The sequence below is a fragment of the Elgaria multicarinata genome, chromosome 9, assembly GCF_023053635.1.
Source record: "Elgaria multicarinata webbii isolate HBS135686 ecotype San Diego chromosome 9, rElgMul1.1.pri, whole genome shotgun sequence".
NCBI lineage: Eukaryota > Metazoa > Chordata > Lepidosauria > Squamata > Anguidae > Elgaria > Elgaria multicarinata.
The window spans coordinates 98,199,185-98,225,859 of NC_086179.1; the positions used below are offsets into that span (position 1 = coordinate 98,199,185).

Genomic DNA, 26,675 nt, shown 5'->3' on the forward strand with positions numbered 1-26,675 from the left:
GCTTGAACTTATTCTAAGGTAAGAAGGCATAGGATTGCAGCCTAGAAAAGGTTCTGCTAAACTAGAGCTTCATAGTGCAACCCTATGCTTGTCTACTCAAAAATAATTCCTACTGAGTTCAATAGAACTTACTCCCAGATAAATGTCTATAAAATGTATTCAGTGTCTAAGAATATATAAAATATGCTGCTACAAGATGTGGTGAAAGCTACATGCTTAGATGGCTTTAAAAGGGGGTAGACAAATTCACAGAGGAGGGTTTTATCAACAGATGTTAGCCATGGGCAAGCATTTGACTGTGTGCCTGCCATCATTTATTTATTTATTTATTTTATTTATTACATTTCTATACCGCCCAATAGCCGAAGCTCTCTGGGCGGTTCACAAAAATTAAAACCACAGTAAAACACCCAACAGTTTAAAACACAATTACAAAATACAGTATAAAAAGCGCAACCAGGATAAAACCACACAGCAAAGTTGATATAAGATTAAAATACAGAGTTAAAACAGTAAAATTTAAATTTAAGTTAAAATTAAGTGTTAAAATACTGAGTGAATAAAAAGGTCTTCAGCTGGCGATGAAAGCAGTACAGTGTAGGCGCCAGGCGGACCTTCTGGGGAGCTCGTTCCACAACCGGGGTGCCACAGCAGAGAAGGCCCTCCTCCTAGTAGCCACCTGCCTCACTTCCTTTGGCAGGGGCTCACGGAGAAGGGCCCCTGTAGATGATCTTAAGGTCCGGGTAGGTACATATGGGAGGAGGCGTTCCTTCAGGTAACCTGGCCCCAAACCGTTTAGGGCTTTAAATGTCAATACCAGCACTTTGAATTGGGCCCGGACCTGGACTGGCAGCCAATGAAGTTGTAAAAGGACTGGCGTAATGTGATCTCGCCGGCCAGTCCCTGTTAATAACCTTGCTGCCCTGTTTTGCACCAGTTGAAGTTTCCGGACCGTTTTCAAAGGCAGCCCCACGTATAACGCATTGCAGTAATCCAAACGAGAGGTTATCAGAGCGTGGATAACTGTAGCTAAGCTATCTCTGTCCAGATAAGGGCGCAGCTGGTATATCAGCCTGAGCTGATAAAAGGTGCTCTTTGCCACTGAGTTCACCTGTGCCTCAAGTGACAGTTCTGGATCCAAGAGCACCCCCAAACTACGGACCCGATCCTTTAGGGGGAGTGCAACCCCGTCCAGGACAGGGCAAACATCACCTCGCCGGACAGAAGAACCACCCGCTAACAGTACCTCCGTCTTGTCTGGATTGAGTTTCAGTTTATTAGCCCTCATCCAGTCCATTACCGTGCCCAGGCACTGGTTCAGAACAGCCACTGCCTCACCTGGGTTTGATGGAAAGGAAAGGTAGAGCTGGGTGTCATCCGCATATTGATGACACCTCAGTCCACATCTCCGGATAACCTCCCCCAGCGGCTTCATGTATATGTTAAACAGCATAGGGGATAAGATAGAGCCCTGTGGAACCCCGTGGCTTAGGTGCCACGGCACAGAGCAATAATCCCCCAGCACCACCTTCTGGAATCGGCCATCCAAGTAGGAGCGGAACCACTGCAACGCAGTACCTCCAACTCCCAGCTCAGACAACCTATCCAGAAGGATACCATGGTCGATGGTATCGAAGGCCGCTGAGAGGTCCAGGAGAACCAACAGGGTCGCACTCCCCCTGTCTCTCTCCTGACAGAGGTCATCCCACAGGGCGACCAAGGCAGTTTCCGTTCCAAAACCAGGCCTGAAACCCTATTGAAATGGATCTAGATAATCCGTTTCATTCAAGAGTGCCTGGAGTTGTCCTGCAACCACCCGCTCAAGCACCTTGCCCAGGAAAGGGATATTAGCCACCGGCCTGTAGTTGTTAACATCCTCCGGGTCCAGATTAGGCTTCTTCAGGAGTGGTCTAATTACCGCCTCTTTTAAAGAGGCCGGCACCACTCCCTCTCTCAAGGAGGCATTTACAACCTCCTGGACCCAGCCAGTGATCCCCTCCTTATTTGATGTAATGAGCCACGAGGGGCAAGGGTCAAGCACATAGGTGGTCGACCGGACTTGGCCAAGCACCTTGTCCACATCCTCGGGCCTCACTAACTGAAACTCATCCAATAAAACTGAACCAGACGGCGCTCCGAACACCTCTACTAGTGGAGCTGCATTAAGTGTGGTGTCCAATTCATGACGAATCTGAGCAACTTTATCTTCAAAGTGCCGTGCAAATTTGTCACAGCGTGCTACCGAGGGTTCCACCATCTCTCGCCCTGGCCCAGAGTGTAACAGGCCGCGAACCACCCGGAAAAGCTCCGCCGGACGACACTGAGAAGACGCAATGCTGGTGGAAAAGAACTGTCTCTTTGCCACCCTCACCACCACAGAGTAGGCTCGATAGTGAGCTCTAACCCGTGTTCGATCAGACCCAGCACGAGTCTTCCTCCACCTGCGTTCTAGCCATCTCCCCTCTTGCTTCATCGCCCTCAGCTCAGGTGTATACCAAGGAGCTGACCGGGCTCTGCTCAGAGGGAGAGGACGCTTGGGCGCGATCGTGTCAACCGCCCGAGTCATCTCTGCATTCCACAGAGCGACCTGGGCTTCGACAGGAGCACTGGCCATATCAGCAGGAAAATCCCCCAGAGCCCTCTGGAATCCATCGGAGTCCATTAGCCTCCGGGGGTGGACCATTTTAATAGGCCCCCCACCCTTGCAGAGGGGAAAGGCCGCCGAGAGTCTAAACCTCAGTAGGAAGTGATCTGACCATGACAAGGGGGTAGATGTTAGTTCCCCCACTTCCAGATCACCATCCTCCTGCCCAGTCGAGAAAACCAGATCAAACGTGTGTCCCTTTGTGTGCGTTGGGCCGATGACATGTTGAGACAGCCCCATGGTTGTCATGGCAGCCATGAAGTCCTGAGCCGCTCCAGATACAGCAGCCTCGGCATGGAAGTTGAGATCCCCCAGAACCACCATCCTGGGGGTTCTCAACACCAGGTCCGAGACAACCTCCATCAGCTCAGGCAGGGAGACTGTGGGGCAGCGGGGTGGACGGTACACCAGCAGAATCCCTAATCTGTCTCGAGTACCCAACACACAGTACAGACACTCAAGATCAGCACTCGACTGAACAGGAAGCCTAGAGAGGGAGATTGTATTCCTATAGACCACGGCAACCCCCCCTCCCCGGCCCTCGAGTCTGTGCTGGTGCTGCACCGAGTACCCAGGAGGGCAGAGCTGGGTGAGAGCAACTCCTCCCAGTTCCCCCACCCAGGTCTCAGTGATGCACACCAGGTCAGCCCCCTCATCCACAATCAGATCATGGATGAGAGAGATTTTGTTTTGGACTGACCTGGCATTCAGCAGCAGCACCACCAGACCCGAGAGCAAGCTGATAAGGCCGCCAGGAACCATCTGGTTGGGGGAAGGACTAGAAGAGGGGATAGCTGTAAGGAATCATGTCAGTTTTGCAGGCCTTAAGATTGCAGGCAAGTACAAAGGCAGTAACTGTGACTTAATCAGACACAGATTGTTGTGTGTTTTGGCTTATTGGATGTTTTATTAGTTATAAGCATACTTAACTGCTCTTTTGGATTGTGACCCAAAAACAGCAAGAGGGATACAGAGTTACACAGGTGCTAGTTTATTTTGTGCTAACTTGTCCAAAATTTCAGAGAATACCTCCTTATTCAGAGTCTTCCAGCACTAAATAAAATTCCTTATCACTGGTAACTGTTGCTGGGTTCTTTGGCTACTTTTGGTGCTTACTTGTTGTTGGTTATTGTGGCCAGTGTATTTTATTTTGTTTTAGGTACAATACCTATTTACTGGAGTCGCTGTAGAAATAGATTAATGATAACAAAACAAAACAAAATACTGCAAAATGTTGAAGATAACTTTTATGTCTCTTCAGTTATCACCAGAATACACTGAGCAAACTTGTGGTTTGTGTGGTAACTACAACGGCAATCAAGGAGATGATTTTCTCACTCCCTCTGGCCTGGTGGAAACCCTTGTTGAAGACTTTGGAAATTCCTGGAAGCTCAAGGGAGATTGTCAAGATTTGCAGAAACAAGATAGCAATTCCTGTAATATTAATCCTCGCTTAGGTACGGGCACTTACGTCTGAGATCATGATGACGGACAGCAACACTGTACTATTCTTTCAGTATAGTGGTACTAGATAAAACAACGGTTTTCTAGCACCATAGAGACTTAACATGTTTATTTTGACACGAATTTTCATTGGGTGAAAGGGTCTAGTGGGCCTTCAGTATTGTGCCACCCCATCTCCCACCCCATCTCTCAATCCTGTGGCCCTTGGCATGCATGTGTGTGTGTGTGGGGGGGGCAGTTAGTAGTGGTGCTGCTGCAGCTGGCCACCAGTCACTAGCTCCTTCGTGAGTTCATGGCTAGAGAGATGAACAAGGGATTTCCAGCTCGTAGCTTGCATTTTAGCCATTAAATTGTAGCACCAGTCAATCAAGCCATTACGTCCCAGCAGTTTGTTCCTCAGCTGCCAGAGCACTCTTTGCCTTTGTGCTGTTCATATTTCACTGCATAGCAGCTGAAGTTCTAGTACTAATACACAACATTTTGATTTTGATTTTGTTTTGTTTTAGCCAAGTATGCTGAGGCTTCGTGTGCTGTTCTCTTGTCTCCATTATTTGAGCCTTGCCATCACAAAGTCAGTCCTTCTCCATACCTGAAGAATTGCCACTATGATGTCTGCTCCTGCTCCAGCGGCAAAGACTGCTTGTGTTCTGCTGTCTCTGCCTATGCCATGGCTTGTGCTCGCACAGGTGTTCTCATCAACTGGAGGCAGCCTGATTTCTGTGGTATGTGTGTGCTGCCAGCAAGGGATATTAATCTAACCCCTGAAATGGTGTTTATGATGTGCCAGGGCTCAGTCCTGGCATCTGTGTTCTAATGTGCCATGTGGGTGTGTGATTGTGCAGTGCCAAAGTACCCCTTTCCTACTTTGAATGACCAGGACCTTAAGCATCAGACATGGGTTAGGAGGGTGGGTAGAAAACCTGAGGAATGGATCCTACATAGGTTTATGATAGGTGTAAAAAACGCTTCATAGATAGGGAAGTCAGATCCAGAGGTGCCTAAAATGAGATAATTAGAAGTGAGTTTGTAAAGCAGAGTGTTGCTCCCAGATACATACAGTGCTGAAAATCTATCCAAAATATCATCTTACATACAAATTTAGTGTTTCTAATTTGCAGCTCCAAAATTTTTGAAATTTGTAAGTTCAAAGGCCAAAATAATATCAAATCACATTTGGGGGGAAGTCATCAGGAGGTTTGGGCTGAAGTGTCATCAGTACGTGGATGACATCATTACACATCCCAGGGAGGCTGTTGAACTTGTGAACCAGTATCTGGAGGCTGGTTTGGGGTGGAAAAGGGTGGTCAAGTTGAAACTTAATCCAGACAACATGGGAGTATTGTGGGTTGGAAAACCATCTACTCTGGATTGAGGTTTACAGCTGGTATTAGATGGGGTTGCACTCCCTCCTAGAAGACCAAGCATTGCCTGGGAGTCCTCCAAGGGAAGCTGCAAACCTTCAGCTCAGGTAGCAAAACGTCTTGGGCCTGCCCTGGGCCCACAACAACTCAACTGGCATAAAAGTGCTAAATGCTGGGACTTGGCTAACTTTGAGAAGCTCAATCAATTAAGAAGCAGGTTCCTCAAAAGGTGAGGAAACCACAATGAGGGCCCTGTCCCCAGAATGCAGGGGTGCTCTAAGCAAGGCCTCTCAGGTGATCTCAGTTCACACTACATAAGGGAGGATAGGATCTTTCATGGAATTGATCCTGAATTCTGATTCCCAGTGGGCCCCCTTCACCTGGAATTTGCACTTATTTGCACTTTGTTTCTTTTAAAAACTTACTTTTTAAAAATGTTTTTATTTTGTTTTATTCTTTTATTCTATTTATCCAGCACTCTGAAATTCTTGAATGAGGAGTGTAAATAAATAAATAAGAGACATTGCATCAGTGCAGACTATGAGAATTCTTTGCTCTGTGCAAGGTGAAAATAGTGGCTCTTTGGAAACCTGGGTACCACTCAAAACAATGCCAAAGTTTGCTTTCCTCTGCAGCAGCTGCGAGTTGGATGTGTAGCTTGACTAGGAAATGTGAATGAGTTAAGGAGTTAAATCAGAATGACCATGCGGGGGAGTGGGGGAGTGGGAAGGCCTGAGTCATTCCATACCTTATGGAAAGTGAGAGGTTAGTAGATCTCCATTTAATGTAATCTATACTAGTTAGGTTGAGTGAATTAAAGCTGCTGCCAGATTTGCCAGGCGTGATAATATTTACTGAGGACTAGAATTACGTTGAACCATAGCAAGGCTTCATTATTTTATTTAAGGGCTTAGGGAGTGAAACAGCAGGTCAATTTAAATCAAACAAACAAAACCAAAACACCTCCCTCCTTCAAAAAAAATCCTCCTTTGAAATTATGCAGGCCTGGAGGCTGAGTTTGAGGACAGCAGTAACGTACCCGTTGTTCTCTTCTATTATTTAAACTGATATTGAATGGGTCTCCCCCCCCCTAAACTTCATAATATTACACAAGATACAACAATAATAAAACAGAAGGCGGGGTGGGGTAGGTAGTGGGGAAAGGGTTAGAAAAGGTAACTGAGAGGATTACATTTGGCAGTTGCTGTAATTGAACACAGTCCATTTCCACAATTAATCTTTAATATTGTGCTGCTCCCTCCCCATTGTTCTTGTCCATTATGGAGCACTTTGTGCTTTCCGCAAGTGCTGATTTTCTCTGTCTGTAGATCCATCAAACCCCATTAGATAATTCTGGTGCTTCAGACATCTCTATTCACACAAGGGAAAATGCCTGCTCCTTTAATGGACTGAGATTGCAGCTGGCAGTTTTGAGTAATTAGTGCTGATGGTCCAATGTATCGAACGTCTGATAGCTTTCTATTCAGGAACTGAAGTTCTCTTTCCATGGCCTAGGAAAATGACCATGGAGAATGGTGAGCAGCTACCTCTTGGCTGCTGTACCTCTCAGGATGGGTATCTATGATTCCTTTTTTAGAAGCTTGAAGGTGATATGGTAGGTAGGGCCATGCATGGTGCAAATGTTCATTTTGTTCTGTCCCTCTGAGGACTGTGCAAATAATTTGTTGGAGTTCTAAACTTTGTTCTTCAAGGGATCCTTTCAGTAATGGGATCTGCAGAGGGAAAACAGGGCTAGGTATTGACTCTTCCCCCCTTAATTGCATTTCTATCTCATCTCTTCATATGATCAAGCCGTTTCAACAAAAAGTGAAAACACTAATATATTAATTTTAAAACTAAGCCTTTCAAAAACACTCCTTTTCATTGGGTGGACAATTCAGAATTTTAATCCAGGCCACACGAACCTGGAACTTCAGCAGGTGCCATCATCCTACTGAATCCCCTTTAGTCACTTTTTAAAATAGCCATTAAATATTACTTTCAGATATAAATTTAAATATTAATTCAGATTAATGTCAGAATTTCATCTGGTTGCTGAAAAACTCAGGCTACCTTGTGAAAACAGATTAAAGTTGTTATTGCTGCCACCTAGTGTTGAGTATATGAGCACAGGACAAGACCATTTGTTGTAATATGCGCCTCTGAACTTCTTAGTTACAGTCTCTGTGTGCGTGTGTGTGTGTGTTTTATACAGTAAACCAGATTTGAACACATTGCAGCTAACCATTCATCCTTTAGCCATGAATGGGGGCCTAGCAAGGGTTCAATTCTAGGATTTTCCTGCTTGACTTCCAACTGCAAAAATGGGGGCAGGCAGAATCAAACACCTGGCAGGCTTCAATGGAGGGTTGGTAATGGATGGCCTGTGTTTAGCTTGTTCAGTCATGAGATATGCAGGACAGAAATAAATGTGCAGGCCAGTTGTCATGGCAGGTTGTTCCTCAGGTCCGATGTCCTCTTTGCCGTGTGCCATGAAGATGATATCAGAAGCCCTGGATCAGAACCTCTGAGCTCATGACGCAGCTTCCCCCCATGCCAGCGTTGCCCCAGTGTCCAGGACACTTACATGGGGAGGATTCCTTCCATGAGACCTCTGGCTTCTATCATTCCCTTCACCATGCAGGAAGGAGCCATACTACAGCAACACTTCAGTTGCCATGACATCAGAAGGGGCCATTATTTGATGCCTTCCCTCAAGGAAGCTCTTCTTTTGCAGTGATACCTCATTTTCCCCAGTACTCAAAAAGCAATGTTACGTCATTTGGAAAATAAAAAATTCCCCCCTTTACTCTTATTTTGCATAGAATCATAGAATAGCAGAGTTGGAAAGGGCCTACAAGGCCATCGAGTCCAACCCCCATGTTTCGTCTGGTTCAGGAGCACCTTTGAGGTAGTGTTTCTGACATCTCTAGTGGCAAATGATAACTCCTATGAAGAATGGCAGGAGTTCCACTTTGAAATCACAAAAGAGCATGTCTGTTATATCAGTAATAGTACTAAAAAAATCCCACTACAGCCCATTCCTTTAACCTGTTACATTATTTTACAGCTTTGAGTTGCCCAGAAGGTCAGATTTACCAGCAGTGTGGAAGTCCGTGCAACCAGACTTGTCGGTCCTTGTCCTATCCAGATGCAGACTGCAATGAAGTTTGTCTGGAAGGTTGTTATTGCCCTGTTGGCTTATACCTCGATGAACAGGGAGACTGTCTTCCAAAGTCGCAATGCTCTTGTTACTACGATGGAGAGATCTTCCAGCCAGATGATGTTTTCTCAGATCATCACGTCATGTGGTGAGTGGAGGACTTGGGGTGGGGTGGGTGGGGTTTGTCTGATTTCATGCAATCATATATATGAAAGGCTTCCTCGCCTCCCTGCTCAAACTTCCAGTATGTGCCACGCATTTCCACACCAACACTGCACAGCAGGGCCTTCTCCTGCATTGAGCAAGGATGAGTAAGAAGGACAAAAGCCACACTTGCAGGCAAGTATTTGATATGGAGTCTCAAGATTTTACTCTGGGCTAGGGTTGCCATGCTACTTGTCACTTCATGCCACAAATTTAAAAGCAATATGGGAAAGGATTGGTGATACAGTGGTGCTCGACAAGTCAGCATTTCTGCCTGACAATGAAGGTTATTAGAATTGCATATAGTGTCACAGGGATGCTATGCTCCACCTTGTAGGAGGCTACAACGGTCCTGATGGGGACTTTAGACCTTACATTTGTCTCATCTGGATTAGAGTGTGACATGAATAGAGAGCAGTGTCAGGAGCTGGCAAGGGCTGTGGATGTCCATGCCCAAATACATAGGCATGAAGGATGGGTGGAGGACCTCTGGCATATTGTGAAGTGCAAACACAGCCACTGACTGGCCCAAGGTCAACAGCAACCTTCATAACTGAGCCGGGATTTGAACTCGGATCTTCATAATCCTCATCCAACACACTAACCACAATACCAAAATAAAAGAGCCAGTGTGGTGTAAGAGAGCCAGTGTGGTGTAGTGGTTAGAGTGTTGGGCTGGGAGTCAGGAGATTCAGGTTCTAGTCCCCACTCGGCCATGGAAGCCCACTGGGTGACTATGGGCCAGTCACAAACTCTCAGCCCAACCTACCTCACAGGGTTGTTGATGTGAGGATAAAATGGAGAGGAGGAGGATTATGTACGCGGCCTTGGGTTCATTGGAGGAAAAAAGGTGGGATATAAATGCAGTAATAATAATAATGATGATGATGATGATGAAGATAAAGGGGAAAACTGAAGCAGGCAACTGAGGGAGCACTTGCTAATCTTTTACTAGTTTCATTAGGTTTGTCGGTGCTGCTGCTGTTGTGAGCCATCTCAAGTGTAGGAAGAGGGGGAGAGGGATAACTAAACGTTTTAAATAAAGAAGAATAAATGAATTTGTGACTGGCCACAGTTTGGGAAACATTCGAGCATTTATTCAGCCATTAAAAAAATATTACACTTTGAGAAAAAGATTAACTCTGGGATAATGTTTGTGCCAGGCCTTGCACCCTGTTGAGAGAACACTGCTTCTAAGCTCCTGATGAACAGGCCGTTTTGCCAGGGGAATTTGGGATGGGAGAATCAAGGCCCTGTGGTCCTCAGTACCTTAATGCCAAGGTATCATTGCCACAGATGCTGTTCTTGCTTTGCCTTTGAAATTTGCAGCTTACATTACTCATGGTGCCAGATTTGGTCCAGTAGGCACAGATAGCCAACCACTCTTGCAGGCCAGCTTGGACAATGGCATGTGAATAATATATAGCACTTTGTTTAAGCAGAGACACTGCTTTTTCCTCTTTCCCCCCCTAGTTATTGTGAAAATGGGTTCATGCATTGTAGCTCAAACAGACTTCCAGGGGCTACCCTACCAGATATTTTCTTTGAACATCGTCCTTCTGCCAGAGGTTAGTATTTTTCATTTTAAAATTAACGTGCATCTCTTTATTATTGTATCTTTTCATAGAATCATAGAATAGTAGAGTTGGAAGGGTCCTATAAGGCCATTGAGTCCACCCCACTGCTCAATGCAGGAATCTACATTAAAGCATACCTGACAGGTGGCTGTCCAGTTGCCTCTTGAATGCCTCTAGTGTGGGAGAGCCCACAACTGGTTCCATTGTCGTACTGCTCTAACAGTTAGGAAGTTTTTCCTGACAGCTAACCGGAATCTGTCTTCCTGTAATTTGAGCCCATTATTCCGTGTCCTGCACTCTGGGATGATCAGGAAGAGATCCTGGCCCACCTCTGTGTGACAACCTTTCAAGTACTTGAAGAGTGCTATCATGTCTCCCCTCAATCTTCTCTTCTGAAGGCTAAATATGCCCAGTTCTTTTGGTCTCTCTTCATAGGGCTTTGTTTCCAGACCCCTGAATATCCTGGTTGCTCTCCTCTGAACACGCTCCAGGTTGTCTGCATCCTTCTTGAAGTGTGGTGCCCAGAACTGGAAGCAATACTCAAGATGAGGCTTAACCAGTGCTGAATAGAGAGGAACCAGTACCTCACACAATTTAGAAGCTATACTTCTGTTAATGCATCCCAGAATAGCATTTTCTTTTCTTTTCTTTTTTTGCAGTCTCAGCACACTATTGGCTCATATTCAGCTTCCTTTGCATTTTGTTTCTTATTTTGAGGAGCAGGATATAACAGACAATATGATATGTAGCCTTATATATACGAAATCATATTAATGCCAGACATGGTTTCTATGATTACCTGATCCCTTAGGTAATCCCATTAAATCAGAGAATGGCAAAATTGAAATCCCTCTCCTTCATACACAGCATATGATAGAGAAGTTGGGAAGAGGGAAAATCTTTGCACACAGTTCCTGGGAAGCTCAGTACAAAATGTATTATTATTATTATTATTATTATTATTATTATTATTATTATTATATTTATTTATAAAATTTCTTGGCTGCCTTTCAGGGCAGAGGCCCTCACAAGGCGGCTTACAACAATAAAATACATAAAATATTAAAAGCAATAAATATTGAAATATTAAAACAATAAAAACATGTTCACAATAAAATAGTAATTAAAACAATAAAACCAGCAGGAACAACAATAGCAGCAAAAACAAGTATACGTCATGGGAAGGCCGTGGTAAAATAAAATGTTTTTAAGGTCTTCTTGAAAGCCTGCAAGGGTGGTGCATGGTGGGCCTCTAATGGAAGTTTGTTCTAGAGGTTTCCGGCCACCGCAGAGAGGCCCTCTCCCATGTGGTCGCCCACCTAATGGCTCTCACAGGTGGGCAAATGAGAAGGGCCTCTCTTTCTGACCTTAAACTGTGGGCAGGCTGATATGGGAGAAAGCGGTCCTTCAAGTAAGTAGATCCCAAATCGTTTAGTGTTTTAAAGGTCAAAACCATTGGGCTCAGAAACACACAGGTAGCCAGTGCAGCTGGCACAATATAGGCATTATATGATCAAATTGCCTTGACCCTACCAGTACTCCTGTGGCTGCACCCTGCACCAGTTGGAGTTTCTGAACTGTCTTCAAAGGCAGCCCACATACAGTGCATTACAGTAGCCTAGCCTGGGCATGACTAGTACATGGATAACTGAGGCAATGACTGTCTTCCCCAGATGGGGCTGCAGCTGGCATACCTGCCTAAGCTGATAGAATGCACTCCTGGCCTCCGCAGCCCCTGGGCTTCCCCAGTTAGCTCAGAGTCCAGGAGGACTCCCAAACTGCGTACTTGGTCTTTTAGGGGAAGTGCAACCCCATCTAAGACCAGTTATAAATCTCCGCCCAAAGTAGTTGGTTTCCCCACCCACAGTACCTCCGTCTTGTCTGGATTAAGTTTCAGCTTGTTCACCCTCATCCATCCCAAAACAGCTGGTTCAAGAGTTCCACAGCCTCCCTGGGATGTGCAGCTGGAAACAAGAGGTAGAGCTGAGTATCATCTGCATACTGATGACACTTCAGCCCAAACTTCCTGATGACTTCCCCCAGTGGTTTCATGCAGATGCTTAAAAGCATGGGGGACAAGATAGAACCTTGCAGCACTACACAGGGGTGGAATAGAAGTCTCCCAGCACCACCTTCTGAGGCCGCTCCTCCAGAAAGGACTGGGACCACTTTAAAGCTGTGCCACCCAAGCCCAATCCAGATAAACGATCCAGAAAGATACCATTGTCAATGGTATCAAAAGCCACTGAGAGGTCCAGAAGAACAAATAGGGCTTAATTCCCCCCATCCATTCCCCGGCTTAAGTCGTCATCAGTCAGGGCAACCAAGGCTGTTTTCATCTCATAACCAGGCCTGAAACTTGATTGGAATGGGTCTAGGTAATCAGCTTTATCCAAAATCACTTGTAGTTGTGAGGCCACCACATGCTCCCGAACCTTGCCCAACAATGGTAAATTTGAGACAGGTTGGTAATCTAAAACCATAGAATCTAAATTTGTTTTACCCCACCCCCAACAAGGGCCTCACCACAGCTTCTTTCAAAACTGTGGGGACCACGCCAGACCTCAAGGAGGCATTTAGTACCTCAGAGGTCCAGATATCCAGCCCAGCTCTGACAGATTTCAAAAGCCAGGATGGACAAGGATCTAAAGGGCAAGTAGTAGCCCTCAGTCCTCCAAGGAGTTTGTCCACATCCTCAGTTTGCACAAACATGACTAGATGGTGCATCAGCCCCATCCATATCAGACTCTGACAAAACAATGGCATCCAAGTCGGTATGAATAACAGCAATTTTATCTGAAAAGTGTCCTGCAAATTGAACCTCCGAGGGTTCAGGTTGTTGTGTTGAGAGGCCTATTATTATTATTATTATTATTATTATTATTATTATTATTATTATTATTATATTTATTTATTTATATAGCACCATCAATGCACATGGTGCTGTACAGAGTAAAACAGTAAATAGCAAGACCCTGCCGCATAGGCTTACAATCTAATAAAATCATAGTAAAACAATAAGGAGGGGAAGAGAATGCAAACAGGTACAGGGTAGGGTAAGCAGGCACAGGGTAGGGTAAAACTAACAGTAGAAAGTAACAGTAGAAGTCTGCACAACATCAAGTTTTAAAAGCTTTAGGAAAAAGAAAAGTTTTTAGTTGAGCTTTAAAAGCTGCGGTTGAACTTGTAGTTCTCAAATGTTCTGGAAGAGCGTTCCAGGCGTAAGGGGCAGCAGAAGAAAATGGACGAAGCCGAGCAAGGGAAGTAGAGGCCCTTGAGGCCTTTAACCACACAAAAGAGCTGTGCTGGACGACATTGAGCAGATGCAAAGCTGGCGGAGAAGTAGGATTTCTGTACTGCTATCCCCGCCACAGAATAAGAACGCAAATAGATTCTTACCTGTGTTCATTTGAATTCATTCTGAGTCTTCTGCCATTTGTGCTCTGATCGTTGACAGAGTCGTTTCATCCCCCTCAGCTCCTCAGAATACCAAGGAGCTGACACAGTTCTACAACTAGGTCGAGGAAGTTAGGTAGCGATAGCATCGATAGCCTGGGTAATCTCCTCATTCCGTGCAGTGACCTGGACCTTGGCAGGACTGCCAGCTAAGCCAGAAGGAAAACCCCCCGGAGACCTCAGAAAACCATCCGGATTCATCAGCTTTTGTGAGCGGACCATCAAATTTAGTCCCCCACCCTTGCAGAGGTTACAGGTGGCCTGAAGGTCAAAACTGATCAGATGATGAACTGTCCACGCCAAAGGAGTCACCACAGGCTCCCCCACCTGCAGATCATTTTCTCCCAATCCAGCACAAGTCAGGTCCAAAGTGTGTCCTGCTAAATGTGTTCGATGAGATATTATCTGAGAGAGGCCCATGGATGACATGGTGACCATGAAATCCTGAGCCGCTCCTGACAAAGTAGCCTTGACATGAATACTGAAGTCCCCCAAGGCCATAAGCCTTGGTGTGCTCAACATCGTACTCAAGACCACTTCAGTCAGCTGAGGCAGGGAGGCTCTTGGGCAGCGACGTGGGCGGTACACCAACAGAACCCTCATCCTACCTCGGGTTCCCAACACCAGGTAAAGACATTCAAAACCATTTAGAGCCAGTGTGGCATAGTGGCTAAAGTGTTGGACTGGGAGTTGGGAGATCCGGGTTCTAGTCTCCACTCGGCCATGAAAACCCAATGGGGTGACTTTGGGCCAGTCACAGACTCTCAGCCCAACCTACCTCACAGGGTTGTTGTCGTGAGGATAAAATGGAAAGGAGGAGGATTATGTATACCACCGTAACACCCTCTGCCCAGCATTACCTCTGTAGCTTCCTCCAGCAATACACACATTTTGGGTCTGCTAAAACCGCCTTACAGGTTAGGGCTAGCTGCTGTTGCTCACCCGCACAGCAGCTTAGCACACTGGTGGAAGTTAGGGGGTGGTACCTCCCCCCAGGCGTAGATGTTCCTGCTGCTGTTCTTGTGCCTTCCCAGGTGGGTGTACGGTTCTGCTGTGCTGCCCTGCCTGCGTCTCCAAGTGTGACGCTAAATGCGCACTTAGTGTGGCACTTTGTGCGACACCGAGGTGCACGCAGAGGCACTGCTTCTGCATGCCACACCCCTTGGTACCTGCAGGAGACTGCAGGGGGTGGACTCAGTTTGGGGGACTGGGTGGAGAGCCAGCAAATGTTCCAAGCCCAACCAAACTGCCCGCCTCCTCTTCCTCCTCCCCTGGCGGCTGCTACATTTTCCTTAAATGTGGGATCCATTTTCTAAAACATAGACCATGTTTACAAACAAATGCAGATCTACATATATGTCAATATATTGGGGCTTAAGGCTACAAAATGTATGAAGCATTAAGGCGTTTCTTGAAATATATAAGACTATGAATGGGAAATGCTGTTCTGAATGCATAAGTCTGGTGTGAACAAGCTTTACACTAGAATTCCTCCTAGAGTTTTGCAATCACATGAAATAATCTGGATAAACTCTCATCCAAAAGTCCGATGGAACTGCCGTCCTTTGTTCTCTCACTTTTTATGGAGAATCCAGACAATATCATTGTGAAATCATTTCATACCTGTGTTTTCTGTGTTGTTCTCATGTGGATTTATTTCTCACAATTTATTTTTCATCCCCCCCAGCCCACCCCCAGTCGAACTGCAGCCATCCACCTGTTCAGTATGGACAGGCAAAATACTGCCGAGATTTTTAAAGGCTTTTGTGCTGAGCTTCTGCCCATTTTATTGTTTTCTATTCAGCAAGAGTGTGGGATTAGTGAAGAATTCACAACAATTAAAACAATAAAGTTTGAAACAATAAAATATAGATGATAAAATACAATATAAAAGCTCAAAACTCCAATATAAAAATAAAATAGTCAAACAGAGCTGGCACCAAGAAATTTAAAATACCGTACCAGATAAAAACAAACTACAACTAATTAAGAGGCAGCTCATCAATATCCCCTCAGCCGTGCGGAGTAGGAAGAAGTGAGGCAGTGGGAATGGGGCTGTGTAGCTACCATCGCAGAGGACCTTTGCCCAATGGAACTGACCAGTGGATGAATGTGATAGAAGGGTCCTTGCCATTGGGAAGGGCAATCATGGATAATAGGACACGTCATTAAGTTCTCCGTGGGACCTTCTTTCTCTTCAGGAATAGCAGTGGCTCAGCTCTGGTGAACTGATCTCGTCTGGAAGCAACCTCATTCTTTGAGTTGTTGGTCTCATTCAAACTTGTGGATGTTTAGAACTTTTGAGAAATGTGACCTTTGACACCTTTCAAAGCATTATTACAATTTACTTCTAGCAAGGAATGTTAACAATAGCGTTCTTTCTTTATGTCTTAAAGCAAAACGAAGCTTGGCCTGTAGGCACCCAATGACCATGTTTGTATGCCCTGCAAATGATCCAAGAGCTAAAGGAGTAGAATGTATGAAGACCTGTCAGACCTATGAATTAGGCTGTGTCAGCCATGGATGTGTGTCTGGCTGCCTCTGCCCCACTGGATGGGTAAGAAAATGACAGTACAACATTCTTCTTCTGCTTCTCTTTCTGTCTGTCTTGCGCACCTGCCTATCCACCTATTTGTGACTCTTCATTTGCACTTCTTGTGAAAATATAGGCTAAGATATTCACACTTTAGTCCTATTGAAATCAGTTAGACACGTTAGTCATTACTAGTTTATGTCTGGTTCATTTCAATGGGACTAAAGCATGATTTAGTCTGGATGCAGCCCATAGTGTAAGCAAATCACCCTTTCTTCTATTACAGCCTGCCAGCGTGGTGCTGTAGTCAGAGCATTCAGCTTAGACTGGAGAAACCTTGGTTCAAATCTCTGCTCAGCTGTGAATCTTTGTGGGTGACTTTGGCCTAATAGCTCACTGCAGTTTCACACATCCACTGAATGTGTGGAGGGGGGAGTAGAATCACAAGCACTGACCCTACTCATGACCCCATTCAGCTGATGGTATCACCAGAGCAAAAGACAGGTTCCCCAGTCACACGTACAGAGCTCAATGTGAGCTATTGGGCGCTTTGTTCACATCTTCAATGTAATACTCAGGGGGGCTGTGAATCAGGAGAGTGAATGTGACCCCCCTCCTCCTCCCTTTCCACTACATTGGATGCATGTGTTGTGTGGATAGACTAGTCTTTAGCCAAACAGCCCTACTTCACAGAGTTGTTGTGGGGATTAAACAGGCGTCGGGGAGGGTGTGCCCTGCCCTGTATTCCTTGGATACACTAACAACAACAACAACCTCTTGAGTAATGAACACATTTGTTCAACAACACTCTCCACTATGTGGCATATCTGGAATCTCACTATGTGACGGCATATTCAGAAGACATGTCCATTGCTTTCCATGCCCCCACTGGAGGAGTCAGAGGAAGAGCAAGAGGCCCCAGACCAGGGATCCTCACCAAACCCGCAAAGCACCTCGTGGGAGGTAGTTGCGGGCCACCCATCAGGGGAAAGGGGCTCTGCTTCTGAGGCAGAGGCTGAGTGGCCCCAATTCCCAGGAGCACCGTGGCCTCAAGAGACAGGCTAGCCGGTCTCCTGCGTCCTCAGGAAAGGGTCTGGAGAGGGAGACTTGATTACTGCAGCTGAGCTCTGGGTGGAGTCCAGCAGGCTTTGGGCTAAAACGCTTCCACTGAAAACCCAGCCAGCCTTGGAATAACTTCATCCATTCTAACCCTGCCATGGATCTGGCTTCCTGAACTGGGCCCTGTCATTGATGCTCTGTTTCCTGACTTTTGGGACTGCCTAATGATCCTGCTTTTGGACTACATCATGTACCTGACTGTTCGACTGTGTTTGACCTCTTGCTTGTTATTGTGATCGCTACTGCTGTTGCCTTATTCTCTTGGTCTGCCTGCCTGCCTGCCTGCCTGTGTTCTGACTTCTGCATGGATTTAGACCATCTCTGTTATAGCCTGAACTCCATTGGATAACTAATGATATGCTTGAAGGTTTGCTGACTTCACTACAGTTACAGTTTGTACAGCTAAAGTAAAACATTGCTCCATGTTGATATACAAAAGACACCAATGTGAGGATTGGTCCTAAGGTGTTTGGTTTGAAACAGGAGTGGGCAACCAGATGTTTGTGAACCGCCCAGAGAGCTTCGGCTATTGGGCGGTATAAAAATGTGGTAAATAAATAAATAAATAAATAAATAAATGTTTTCACCTACAACTCCCATCATCCCTCAGCATTGGCTATAGTGACTAGGGCTGATGGGAGTTATAGGCCAAAATATCTGGAAGGCCACAAATTGCCCACCTCTGTGTAATAAAAGCATTGCACCACTGGGTTTTCTGGAGGAATTGTACCACGGGAACTCTTCAGTCTTGCCACATTCTCTGTCAGATGCAAATCTCATTAGGACAAGGACGACACTGTACAAATTGCAAAGGTTGATCCAGCACTGAGCATAACAAAGAACAGCATTAGCAAATCTTTAATAGGAAAAGACTTTCTGTTTGAAAGAGGGAAATTATGGACTTTTGGGTTTTGTTTAGCCTCGTGTGGCGCAGAGCAGTAAAGCAGCAGTTTCTGCAGCTGAAACTCTCCCCACGGCCTGAGTTTGATCCCAGCGGAAGCTGGTTTCAGGCAGTCGGCTTGGGTCAACTCAGCCTTCCATCCTCCCGAGGTCAGTAAAATGAGTACCCAGTTAGCTGAGGGAAAGGTAATAACGGCCAGGGAAGGCAACGGCAAACCACAGCGCTATAAGGCCTGCCAAGAAAACGTCAGTGAAAGCTTGCATCCCTCCAAGAGTCAGTAATGACTCAGTGCTTGCACGAGAGGTTCCTTTCCTTCCTTAGCCCAGTTTAGAGATTAACACTGGTAATTAACACTAGCAGACTTTAGTTAGGACAAGTCTGCTCAGAGGATGATGGGAATTGTGGTTTCAATAAACACCATCTTCTTACAAAAACTTGTCTTGCTTACAGACAAGAAAGAACCGTCATTATTTTTATTTAGCCACTTCCTTATTTACTGCATTTCTGATTCACCTAATAGTGGAAGATCTCTGGGCAGTTCATAAAACAAAGGTTAACACCATAGAAAACATAAATATAATAAACAATATAAAATCTAAAACAAATTAAAACAGCTACCCAATAAAATAATTTTATTTATTTATTTATGAAATTTGTACTCTGCCTTTCCACACACACACACACACACACAATGGTGGAAAAGCAAAGCAGAGGACAGATGGCAGGTGTTAGAAATATGGCAGGTTCTTGTCCCTGACCTTAGGTATGAAAGACGAGCGTAGAAAACACTGCAGAGGACACCGAGTATCAGTATACTGAGGTGCGACTCGAACAGGGTCGGACCCCGATCAGAGCTTGCACACAACTTTTATTCACATAGGGTCAGCTGACAACAAAGAGGAAAAGGGCGGTGGGATAAAGGGGGTGGTGGGATACACTTACACAACCTGTGTACGTGACAGGGGAACGTTTCCAAGCAGGATACCCTTATCTAATCCCATCCCCCTTCCCTGCCATTCCACACCACTCTGGGATGTGTGAGTCAGCTACATCCTCTTGCAGGGTCTACAGAAAGCACAAAGGGCAGCTTAAAGTTCAATTAACCCCTTCATTTCCTACAATCCCCCTTTGAGACTCACTTTCTCTTTAAATTGATGTGAAGTCTCACTTATCTGTTTTACTTTCATGAGGTATCGCAGTGTGCTTTTCTCTCGAGTCTCGATCTTGCTGGCTTAGGGCCATGTAAGTAACTCTCATTTGGTTTTGAGTGACTGACTCGGACACGTTACGAATCAAAGCAGTAAGGCAGGGAATACAGCATGGCAATAAAAGAAACAGTAATGACACCATAAGCACTATGGGAACCAGACTGCGAATCCATCTAATATCAGGCAACCATGACCATAAGCAAGAAAAGATAGAATCACTTCTCTCGTTTTTCTAAGGACCTTCTTGGACCAACGTTTCTATATGATGGATAGTGCGGTTAATATTAGGTGCATAATCAGAAATATACATACAACAATGGGACTTGATCAAAACACACACACTTCTTTTCGAGGCTAAAATAAAATCAAGGGCTTGGCGATTTTGTAAGGCCGCATTCTTAATTTCACAATTGCAAACTCCAAAATATAGCTGTGAGAAGCACCAATAGTATAAGAAGTAAGAATGTAAATATTCTCTTGTGCACTATTGTCTATAAAAACAGATTTTAAGCTTTGCCTTCTCAAGGTGCTTTCAAGTGTATGTCTTTTCCTTGTTGGCTTCTTGTATGGGACCTCTGTCAGCTTCCGGTACTGTGGCAGAGGGACCTACGTTGGTGTCCTCAGGGATGTATGGCTTTAACCTACTACAATGTGTCCACTTATTTGATCCTAGCAATTTTACACAGGCATGCGTCACCAGTCCAACCACATATGGCCCCTCCCAAGACTCCCCCAAAGTCACTTTATTCCACTTCTTCAGCCACACTCGGTCTCCTGGCTTGTATTGATGCAAGGGGGCGTCCAAGGGAAGTGTCTGGGGCGTCACTGCATATTCTCGAAGCTGTGAAAGACAGGACTGCAAGCCAGTTAAGTGTTCTCTCAACTGCTGATCTCCCACTTCCCATGTAACTGATGACATGCTGGGTTTGGTGATCCAGGGAGGAAATCCAAAAAGCATCTCAAAGGGAGACACCCCCACCCCCTTTCTGGGCATGATCTGAGCTTTTGTCAGGGCTATTGGTAGCGCCGTAACCCAGGACATTTGGAGCTCGATTTGCAACTTCTGAAGTGTACTTTTCAAGGTCCTATTCATCCTTTTTACTTGTCTGGAGGCCTGCGGTCTCCAAGGGACATGCAATTTCCACTCTATTCCTAGAGCTTGAGCAAAAGTCTGCGTCATCTTAGATGTAAAATGAGTCCCGTGGTCACTCTCTAAACATTCGGGGACCCCGTATCTCGGGACTATCTCCTGGAGGAGCTTGACAACTACTACCCTGGCCGTACAGGTCCTTCAAGGAAACGCTTCCACCCACCGTTAACTGGCACACAATGACCAAAAGGAACTTATATCCTTTTGAGGGGGGCAATTCTGCAAAGTCAATTTGTAGTCTCTGAAAATGATAAAATGTTATGGGTCGTCCTCCCGGGGCAACCTGCTTCTGGGCAGGGCTCGCTTTCTGGCAGGTCTGGCACCCCTGGGTCACTCTTTTTGCTGCCACTGTAATTCCAGGGGCGTAAGCCTGCCTTTTTACATACTCTATGAGGGCCGTTGGTCCGGGGTGCCCTAGCTTTATATGTATTAACCGAGCCAGGGGCTGCAATAGGTCGCTAGGAATGCAGATCCTTCCATCAGGAAGACTCTTCCAACCATCAGGAGAGTTTGCTATAGTTAGGCCAGTCTGCTGTAGGATTTCCAAGTCCCTCTGGCTGTAATGTGGTTCATACAGTAAATGGGCTAGTGGCAAAATCTTCGCTTCCCCAGCCATGGCAGCTTGCTGCGCCTTTTCGTCTGCGAGTTGATTTCCTCTTCTCAGATAGGGGTCAGTACTTTCGCCGTGGGCCCGCACATGCATGATAGAAACTTTCTTGGGGAGTTTGACGGCTAGCAGCAGTTGTTCTAACAAGTCCTGATGCTGCACGGGCTGCCCATTTGAAGACACAAACCCTCGAGTAGACCACAGCCTAGCGTGTGCATGGCAAACTCTAAAGGCATATAAACTGTCCGTATATATATTGACACTTTTGTCGCCCCCCAGTTCTAAAGCTCTCGTCACAGCCACTAGTTCGGCTGCCTGTGCTGAATACTTGTTGGGGAGCTGCTCTAAGTATTCGCAGGGAGGATCAACCTTGACCACAGCACATCCAGTATATCTCTGTCCTTCCTTAACAAAACTGGATCCATCCACAAACGTTTCAAAGTCTGCTTTTACAAGAGGCACATTTGACAGGTCGGGGTGAGGTTTGGTATCTATCTCAAGGACTTCTTCACAATTCACCTGGTCCCTTCTTCTGCCCCTCCCCCTCCTTCTAAAATGCTGCTATCATTTTCACAGTTCTCTTTTCTTTCGCCCTTTCTTCTTCTTCATCTCTTCTCTCAAACACCCCCCTTGCTATCTCTAGTAAGGCCAGCAGGGGCAATCCCAGGGCTCCCGGAGTCTTTTGGAGCTTTTCTGAATATCTGGGCAGCCTGCCAGATAAATTGCATAGTCGTTAGACGCAAATTCTCTGGTAAGCTCATATTCTCGAACCCTGTCCGCAGCCTTTCCAAAAAGGCGGCTGGAGTCTCATTCTTCTCTTGCCTGATATCACTATTCACGTCCCAACCAGGGTCTTGTGTAGGAAGGGCAGCTGTAATTTCATTTTCAGTGGCCCCAGGCTTCCCGGACAGAAACTGCACTCTTGCTCTTGCCAATATTGTGGACTTAATCTCCGGCGGGCAAGAATTAAGGAGCATTTGGGAGTCATGCCATGTGGGGCAGTGGGTACTAGCGAGAGATTCAATCTCCTGACGCGGATGCCATGGGGGCTGTGGGTATAGTATATGGAGTAGGCACAAGATCATCATCTTCTCCTTGCTGAAACACTTCCTTTTTCACAGAATGTTTCAATGATTCTTCCTGAGGTTTTATTCTACGGATCATCATGACAGGGTTGCAGGCAAACACCCATTTGGGTGGTGGCTTAGAGGTGACCACAGTCTGCCAAGGAAACTGATCTAATCTCCCTGTGTCTGTCACTATAACATGAACAGCGCTAACAAGTGCCGGGGAGAAAGAACCCCCTTTTGGCCAAGAAGGACACAATAATGGCCATTCTCTAGGACACAGTTGTTCTAACCTATCCTTTTTCATCTTTACTCCATAATCACCACACAAGTGCTTTAAAATTCTTCAAACAACACTGTAAGGGCGTGGGTCCACCCCCTTGACGGGACTGTGAACCACCCATCCTTTTATAGGGGTCCTAGAACTCACACAAACACTCACACAAACACTTTAATCACTTCGTTCTCCGCCGGCCTCAATCCGCCTTTCAGCTTGTAATCGAGGAACCGCGGCTCGGAACTCCACCTTCAGGCGGACCGTGGGACTTTCTCCGAAAAGTCCTCCTTTTGTCCTTCATACACACACCACACAAGTGAGTCCCCCCCCCTTCTCTAGGTGCTCTGGTGTTTCTAACAAAACACACTCACCGGGCATATTGTTCACTCCATCCGTCTGGGACCGACCCTTAAGGTGCGTCTGCAGTGGCTCGAGCCTAGCCCGTCTCTGACCAGCGGGTTCTACGGAGCTCCGAAGCGCGGTCCCACGCCGGAGAGACAGCTGAAATCAGCCGGTCGCGACTTCTCTTCCGCCTCGTGCCTTCGTGCTGTCGGGCCCCGCAGCCTGCTCAGGGACGGATCCGAGTCACGGCACCAGAAATTGTTAGAAATATGGCAGGTTCTTGTCCCTGACCTTAGGTATGAAAGACGAGCGTAGAAAACACTGCAGAGGACACCGAGTATCAGTATACTGAGGTGCGACTCGAACAGGGTCGGACCCCGATCAGAGCTTGCACACAACTTTTATTCACATAGGGTCAGCTGACAACAAAGAGGAAAAGGGCGGTGGGATAAAGGGGGTGGTGGGATACACTTACATAACCTGTGTACGTGACAGGGGAACATTTCCAAGCAGATACCTCAACATAAATGCTCAGATTCACATTTCAGGACATATGACACAGCCGTCTATTCGTCTGAACCCAGCGCTGGGTTTTTAATGCGATAATGCGCATATCGTAATTGCGATTTACTGCGATGTTTGGATCAACGTTTGAGTTTGCACCGCGTTATGGTTATGTGTCATTAGGGGAGTTAAATCACGTTTTGATGTGGGCGGAGCTTTCAGAGCAGGACAAAGTGATTGGCCAATTTCCCGCCTTCCCACCTATCGCGTCCTCCTCTGGCTCTCTCATTCCTTCCCACCATTATAATTTTAAATTATATGATTCTGTGGAGCTCCACAGATAGAGCTTATAATCTCAACACCAAGAGGTGAGAATAGGCAGCCCGAGGGAGGAGACGTGTCCCCCTTTCGCTCCTTGGAGAAAAGCCTCCATTTTCTTTTTGGAGGGTTGTCCTTTGCAACGTGCTGCTTCCCCCCCACCCCCGCATCCTCGTTTGCTGCCTCGTTCCTTTCCCCCCACTCGGTTTTTCTCTTATTTGAATCTGCGGAGATCCGCAGGTAAAATTTATAGCTTCGCTCCTCTCTCCTCCATAGCATCGTATGTGCATATGCATGCATTAATAACTGCACTATTAAAAAAAATTCAAGAGACAAATTGCTGTTGCTGCTGCAGTGTGACGCTCTTTGCCTAGATTCAAATCAACGAAAATTTGGGTTTATTTTCAGTGAGGAGCAATCCTGTTGTCATATAGACGGAGGCTCCCACTTCCCAGTGGATGCCTTCATCCCCCCACTTTCAATTTCTCCAGCACTGCTTAGTTGCCATTTCCCCCCCATCCTTCACCTACCAAGTATAAGCAGCACTGGAGCTTGAAGCCCCCCTTGCTCACATTTGTCTGGCTGGGAATGGAAAGGAAGGCAAGGCAAGGCAAGGCAAGGGTGTCCTTTCTGTTGTCCTGGTGCCCAATCAGAGAGGAGTGGCCTCTTTAAGCAATGCAGCAGAGGCTGCAGGTGCAAGAAGGAACTGGTCTAGGCATGGAAGCCTTGAAAAAGCCTTGCACTGCCAGATTATTATTTTTCTTGATGAGGTAGGACCTTGTACCAGGAAAGGCTCTGGCAGTGCAGGTGTCATGCCGGAGAACTCCAGGCAAAGCTGAAAAAAAGTACTCTATGCCATTGTGGCTGGCTACACCTCTGGTGACAAAGACATAGGGCGTTCCTAGACGAGGCCTTAGCGCACCTTGAGACCCGGTTTCCCTGCTGTGCGTCCAGATGATGCACAGGGGAATCCAGGCCCAGGCCGCACTGAGGCCTCCTCTAACGCGCCATAAGCAAAGTCGCTTATGGCGCGTCTTTTTCGCAGCCCCGGCCTCAGGCCGGAGCTGCGAAACGTCTAGGAAGGTCCATGGCTTTTGCGTCTACTCGCTTACTTGCGAGTAGCCGCGAAAAGCCACGGACCTGGCACAGCGCCCATCGGCCTGGGGGGGGGAAGAGAGGGGCAGGGGGAAGGATGGCAAGGGGGGATGGCAAGGGGGGAGGGCGGGTGAGAGAGAGAGTGCCGGGCGCCGCTGCCTAAGCAAGCAGGCGAGCGGCGCTGCCAGGGCAAGGCCGGGGACAGGGAGGGGGGGGCTTCATTTTTTTTTTTAAAATGGACTTACCTGGTCCGGAGGCTTCGGGCCGCACGTGGCCCCTTTAAACTAAAAAAAAAACAACAACTAGCGGACGCTGCAGGGATCCCAAAGTCCCTGCGCGTCCCGCGTCTGGAAGCCGAGGCAGCGCACGCTGACGTCAGCGCACTGTCGCCCCGCCTCCTTGCCGGCTTATCCCGGCAGGTCTAGCAAAGCCCATAGTCACTGTTTAAATCCAAGAGCACTCCTATACTCCAAGAGCACTCCTTTAGGGGCTGCATCCCCCTCTAGAACAGGATGAACACCACCCAGTTGGGCAGATAAACCACCACTAACAAAATCTCAAAGAATCATAGAATAGTAGAGTTGGAAGGGGCCTAAAAGGCCATCGAGTCCAACCCCATGCTCAATGCAGGAATCCACCTTAAAGCATACCTGACAGATGGTTGTCCAGCTGCCTCTTGAAGGCCTCTAGTGTGGGAGAGCCCACAACCTCCCTAGGTAACTGGGAGTTTTTCCTGATGTCCAGCTGGAATCTGGCTTCCTATAACTTGAGCCCATTATTCCATGTCCTGCACTCTGGGAGGATCGAGAAGAGATCCTGGCCCTCCTCTGTGTGACAACCTTTCAAGTATTTGAAGTGTGCTATCATGTCTCCCCTCAATCTTCTCTTCTCCAGGCTAAACATGCCCAGTTCTTTCAGTCTCTCTTCATAGGGCTTTGTTTCCAGACCCCTGATCATCCTGGTTGCCCTCCTCTGAACACGCTCCAGCTTGTCTGCGTCCTTCTTGAAGTGTGGTGCCCAGAACTGGACGCAATATTCTAGATGAGGTCTAACCAGGGCCGAATAGAGAAGAACCAGTACCTCAAGCGATTTGGAAGCTATATTTCTATTAATGAAGCCCAAAATAGCATTTGCCTTTCTTGCAGCCATATCACACTGTTGGCTCATATTCAGCTTGTGATCTACAACAATTCCAAGATCTTTCTCGTTTGTAGTATTGCTCAGCCAAGTATCCCCCATCTTGCCTGGATTGAGTATAAGTTTATTGGTCCTTATCCAGCTGACTGGTAAAAATTTGGAACAGTGACTAGGAATCCATTCTGGATTCCAAGCCTGTTGTATTGGGGGTCCTTGAGCCGGGTACCCTTGAATCAAGTCCTCTGGACTCTGTGTGCTTTTAACTAGAGGTGTGCTCCGCTCCGATTAGAATCGTAGAATCAGAAGCGAATTGGCCTGCTCCGCCTTGCCCAGAGGTGGAATAGAAGTGGACCGCGGACCCTTAGAAGCACGGCGAAGAGAAGCGCCCATAGGCAGAGCGCTTCTCTTTTCGCGGCGCGATCTGATCACCATTTTGGAAAATTTCACCCATAGGATTGCATTGCGGAAAAGAATAGGGGATAACTGTGTTGTTTTTTAATCTATCTTTCTGAAACTTCTTGTGCTTAGAGAGTCGTGGCTGGGGGTCA

General features: G+C 46.6%; 1 protein-coding gene across 2 annotated transcripts in view; it reads left to right on the forward strand.

Moving 5' to 3' along the window:
- Positions 1 to 26,675, forward strand: part of VWF (von Willebrand factor) — a 250,378-nt gene that overhangs the window by 52,399 nt on the left and 171,304 nt on the right. For both annotated transcript variants that reach the window (XM_063134384.1, XM_063134386.1), the window contains exons 14-18: positions 3,906 to 4,101; positions 4,615 to 4,830; positions 8,540 to 8,780; positions 10,310 to 10,404; positions 16,266 to 16,426. In XM_063134384.1, the coding sequence (XP_062990454.1) occupies positions 3,906 to 4,101; positions 4,615 to 4,830; positions 8,540 to 8,780; positions 10,310 to 10,404; positions 16,266 to 16,426 (909 nt within the window). The remainder of the gene's footprint in view (positions 1 to 3,905; positions 4,102 to 4,614; positions 4,831 to 8,539; positions 8,781 to 10,309; positions 10,405 to 16,265; positions 16,427 to 26,675) is intronic.